Source organism: Colobus angolensis, unplaced genomic scaffold (assembly GCF_000951035.1).
Source record: "Colobus angolensis palliatus isolate OR3802 unplaced genomic scaffold, Cang.pa_1.0 Scaffold80, whole genome shotgun sequence".
In the NCBI taxonomy this organism is placed as follows: domain Eukaryota; kingdom Metazoa; phylum Chordata; class Mammalia; order Primates; family Cercopithecidae; genus Colobus; species Colobus angolensis.
The window spans coordinates 4,063,309-4,068,763 of NW_012121821.1; the positions used below are offsets into that span (position 1 = coordinate 4,063,309).

Genomic DNA, 5,455 nt, shown 5'->3' on the forward strand with positions numbered 1-5,455 from the left:
TGTTCATTCCTCACGAGGTGCAAGGTCCAGCATGATCCCCAGGACCCAGGAATCAGCCTGTTCTTTGCTGGTTGCTCCCTGTGCAGCCCCATAGGCTTATCTCCTGGAGGCTGACTCCCCTGGCACCTACTTTATAAGCTGTGTCAACTGCGCGGCCACTAGCCTGAGAAGACTGGTCTGGAAGTCAGCTGCTGGGATCCTACCTAGTCATGGCACTCTTGTCCCCTTGAAGCTCCTGGATACACTGGACATCAGTCCTCTGGCATTTGTCCTGATGGATCAAAGGAAGAGCTTGAGCAGAGGTCCCACTGAGCTTTGTCTATGAGCTTTTTATTAAAGCACTCCAATCTTTAGGATATAGCTTTCTCTTTTCCCTGTTTACTGGTTTTAAACATTAACTCTGTCCTCAGGATGCAGAAGAATCAGATGTATTGTTCCCAAGAAATTGCTGAATTAACTCTGCAGCCTTTCTAAATACCTAGATTGCCTTAGGAAGCAAATGTATCCCCCAACCTAGAATGGAGGAAACTGGCTCTGCAAGTGCCCTAACATATGACCAACCTGCCCAGACACTTCATATCACCAACTTTCCAGTGCTACAGAAATCTCTTCTTGATTTCCACACCAGCAGTGGCCACAGACTCACCCTCCAGAGGCAAAAGCAGATACCTTGTGGCCATATGGTTATGACAGCCATGCCTCCTACTTCTGAAAAGTTTACATTAGTAGACTTTAGGCCATAAGGTCTTCATGTTCTTTTCTACACAGTTCTGGACCTTGGTGATGGGAGACATAGAAGGTACCACCAGTTAGTGGTGTTCTCTTTTTTGTTTGTTTTTTTTTTCAGATGGACTCTTGCTCTGTCACCCAGGCTGGAGTGCAGTGGCACAATCTCGGCTCACTGCAGCCTCCGCCTCCTGGGTCCAAGCAATACTCCTGCCTCAGCCTCCCAGTAGCAGGGATTACAGGTGCCTGCCACCACGTCCGGCTAACTTTTTTGAATTTTTAGTAGCAATGGGGTTTCACTACGTTGGTCAGGCTGGTCTCGAACTCCTGACCTCAAATGATCCACCCGCCTTGGCCTCCCAAAGTGCTGAGATTACAAGCATGAGCCACTGCACCTGGTCTGGTATTCTCTTAAAGGGTGTTAGATCCACCTTCACCAAAATGAATCAGTTCCTTAATAATCTATCTAGCTGCTCCAAAAGCCCCTGCACCTTGTTTTCTTTCACATATCCATAGCAGATAAAGTTTAGAATATTTCTTTATTTTTTTTTTTTTTGTGGAGACAGGGTCTTGCTATGTTGTCCAGGCCAGTCTCAAGTTCCTGGTCCTCCCTCCTCAGCCTCTCAAAGCACTGGGATTATAGGTGTGAGCCATCATGCCTGGCCAAGTTTAGGATAATTCTTAACCTGACTCGATCTATCCATAAATCTAACCCTAGGAGGACAGCAGTACCACCCCTCTGCCTGGCACCCCAAGCTTCCTCTATTCTGAATTGCTTACCCTTCCCCCAGGACACATCATGCTTTCTTACACCTTGATGCCTCTGAACACCCTATTTCTTCTGCCTGGAATGTCCTAACCTGTCTTGTCTGACTTGCAAATTCTCACGCATCTTTAAAACCTCCACTGAAACACAGCCCCTGCCAGACACCACTTAAGTGGAGCTCATCCCTCCCTCCTGTGTGCTATCTCTGTGCCTCCTATATGCCTTCTTTACCACTCTTTTCACTTCATTAAATGTTTGGTCTCCCGTACTGAACTGTGAACTTCCAAGTAGCAGTGACCAGGGATTACCAAACTGTGTAGCCCCATGTCTTAGTTTGTTAGGGCTACTATACGAAAATACTATAACCCGGTAACTATAACAAACAGAAATTTATTTCTCACAGTTCTGGAGGCTGGAAAGTTCAAGAGCATGGTGCTGGCAGATTTAGTGTCTGGTGAGGACCTGTTTCCTGGTTCATAAATGGTGCCTGCTTTCTGTGTCCTCACATGGTAGAAAAGGCTACTAACTCTCTGCAGTCACTTTTATAAGGGCACCAATCCCAGTCATGAGGGCAGAGCCCTCATGATCTAACCACCTCCTAATACCATCACATTGTGGGTTAGGATTTCAAAGTATAAATTTGGGGCATACACAAACATTCAGACCATAACATTCCACCAACAATGCCAAAAATATGTCAGGTTCTTATTGCTTATTGCTTAATTGAATAAAACAATTAGTTCCTGGCCAGGTGTGGTGGCTTACGCCTATAATCCTAGCACTTTGGGAGGCCGAGGCAGGCAGATCACTTGAGGTCAGGAGTTCGAGACCAGCCTGGCCAACCTGGTGAAACCCCGTATCTACAAAAAATACAAAAATTAGCTGGGTGTGGTGGTGGGCGCCTGTAGTCCTAGCTACTCGGGAGGCTAAGGCAGGAGAACCACCTGAACTGTGAGTTAGAGATTGCAGTGAGCTGAGACTGCGCCACTGCACTCCAGCCTGGGCGACACAGTGAAACTGTCTCAAAAAAAAAAAACAAAACAAAAAAAGAATGAGTTCCTAATAGATTGCCAGACTGAAGTGTAGTCTACTGAATTTGATGATTCATCATGTCTCCTAGGCCTAGCACATACTAAATTCTTTGTAAATGTATCTGGGATAAAGGGATTAAATGAGTAAATGTGTTTTGAAACCAGCAATGTTTACGTTCATTTCCAATTTTCCTTGTGATCAGTACTTTGCCCAGTGAAAAATCAACTTTCTTCCTCAAGGCTGTATTCTGAGTTCTCCTGTTTCTTTCTCTCTACTCCTGCTAGATCCTGCCTACCTCCTTGTTATCTGAATCTGGATTTTATATACATGTGGAACAGATAGAGTTTTTACAATGGGTAAAAACCAAAGAGCAGTCTCTTGCTAACTGAATGAAGCTTTTAAGGAGGTTCCTATTTAAAATGAAATCCGCTCTAGTGGAGTTATGAAGATTAAACATGGTAATATTTGTGAAAGTGTTTTATAAAAAGATAAAAATATGTGTAATTATATGAGATAACTGATAATGATGCATTATAATAATAAAATTTGAGGGAAACAACTCCCCAGATTTACCCACTTTACTCTCCCCAAAGCCCCAGGAGTGTGTTTGTACAGCTTTTCCATTTAACATTCACTCAGGGAGATGTCCATATTTAATAGAATAAGGAAAATCTAAACAATGGTTAATAGTCATTTACAGGTCAGTAAAATTTAATATAATTTTCAAAGATGTACCATTTATAACCAAAATAGCCATGGGGTAGGTTAACTGCAGTATTTCCTTATGTTAAGCCACAAAAAAATATATAAAGTTGAAATTATATTTGTCATGATATAAAATAATAAACTACAAAAAGTTCCCTAATGTGTTTTATTTTCCTAAAGTTAATGATTGTGTTCCTTTGTCAAAAAAAAAAAAAAGAAAAAAAAGAAAAAAAAAGGATCAGCGCTCCTTTTCCTCATGTTAAATGAGTAAATTAATATTACTAATTTGGAAATTGTAAACTATGGCTTCCAGTAACTAGCATTTATTTTATTCATGAGAAAACAGTGGCATATTTAGCTTCTACTGAAGTACTGTACGAATAACTTAAGCAAAAAGGGCTGTCGGATTATACTAAAATTGATTTTTTTGCTTCTTTTTTTATTTGAACATCAGTTGTATACTCATTTTAAAAAGGAAAATGGTATGAAAATAAGTGTTTTGAAAGGAGAAGAAAAGAGGTGTCAGCTTTCTTGAAAGTGTAAGGAAAGTAGTGTGACGGAAATCAGTGAAATCAGACTGGGAGTCAGAAAACCGGTTCTAGTGTCATCTCTGCTACTGAGTAGCCCTTGCCTTGTAGTCGATTCTAAACATTAAATATGCTTCCGCATGTAGATTTAAATGTGATAGTCGCTAGTGACAAGCATAGGGGGATATTTCTTGCTAGGGTCAGTTCAGGTCATGATTCATCTAAAGGCATATTATTGGATTATTTTACCGTGGTCTACTTTATTAGGAGAAGGCCCCAAAGGGTTTTGTTTTGTTTTGTTTTTTTGGAGGGACGTGATACTAGGCAAAATTCTTTTTGTCACAGTTTCCCTCTCCCAGTGTCCCTAACTTGGAGGCCTCTTTAGGAGTCCCAGAGACTCTGAGAGGTCACACTGTACCTTGAAATACAGTTTTTGGCGTTCGTATAAAGCTGCGGGTGCGCTCTGTGGGAGGTTGCTATGACAATTTGCAAACAGTAGAGGCGATGAAACTCCGCAGGAGGTGGCTCCCTTCCCACTGGAGTCTGCACTAGTTCGGGCCTGCACAGTAGGTCCAGCCAGGGGCCAGAGATACTCGGGCGGGGCAGAGCATAATGAACCCCTGACCCCAAGAGAACTTCAGCAACTAGGCACCTCTCGAGAAGGAAGTGCATGGCATAACTCTGCCCTGTCATCCGGAATTTGTCGGGCTTTTCCACCCCACCTCCCCTCACGGCTGAAGTGGCAAAACCTGTGACCTTTGGACAGAGGCGCACCGTGTGCCACGCACGACGAGGCGTGGGTGTGAGACGGGAAAGCAATTTTTTTTTTTTGATCTTCAAGGAAAAGAGAGGTTGTAGATGGCGAATAAAAAAGGCAGGGAAATTCTCCAAGTTTGTAAAGCAAGGGGTTTATAAGAGATGCGTCGGGTTGGGGTGAGAGGAATTCGAGGTGTCGCTCTCTCACCGCAGAGCTCAAAGGAAGGTGTGTCTCTCCCAGTGGCCGCGCCAGGGAAAGGCTCCGAGTTGTAAGGAAATAGGAGGTGTCTCTGATGTTTATTTTTGCCTAGCAACCCACAGCCAACTGCTTCCCCAGCTGCCGTCCACACGCGCCTCTCTGCCTCCCCTTGTCCTAGCGACTGGCGAGCGGTCACTTGGTGTCAGTAAACCGGGGAGGGTGTGTGTAGTGGAGGTGGGAGGGCAGCCCCCTCTCTCGCCCCTGCTCAGGGTCAACGAGCTCAGCGGCGGCCCCTCCCGGGACCTGACTCTCCGAGGTGACCCTCGCACAACTAAGTTATCTACATGAGGAATTGGGGAGAGGGGAGTGGCTAAGTCGCTGCGACTGAGAATGGGGGGACGAGGACGCACTACTGTCTGTGAGCAGCCATTCAGTTCGAAGAGCTGAAAATGCATTTATGTTTAGGGGTGCGCATGGCAGGGGAGGGGGTCTCTGCGGCGCTTTCGGCCGGAGGGCAGCAGCGGTAGGTTGAGCTGTTAGGGCAGAGGAGGGGCTCCGCGGGGGCCGGAGAGGCCGGGGAGGGGAAATGGTCGCCGGAGTGGAGCCGAGGGGTGCAGTGCAGATGGCCGGAGGGGGCGGAGGAGGGCGAGCGGAGCCCGCCGAGTTTTCCGGGGAACGGACGGGCGGCTGCGCGCGACCCGGGGAGAGGAGAGGGGCCAGGCGGGAGGCTGGGTGGGGGTAGGG

General features: G+C 45.8%; 1 protein-coding gene across 1 annotated transcript in view; it reads left to right on the forward strand.

The window, feature by feature from the left end:
* The first annotated feature begins 5,162 nt into the window (after positions 1-5,162).
* The window catches only part of DYRK2 (dual-specificity tyrosine-(Y)-phosphorylation regulated kinase 2), a 17,387-nt gene continuing 17,094 nt past the window's right edge, over positions 5,163-5,455 (forward strand). Inside the window, exon 1 of the mRNA XM_011929267.1 lies at positions 5,163-5,234. Coding sequence (XP_011784657.1) covers positions 5,169-5,234 — 66 coding nt within the window. The 5' untranslated portion in view covers positions 5,163-5,168. The remainder of the gene's footprint in view (positions 5,235-5,455) is intronic.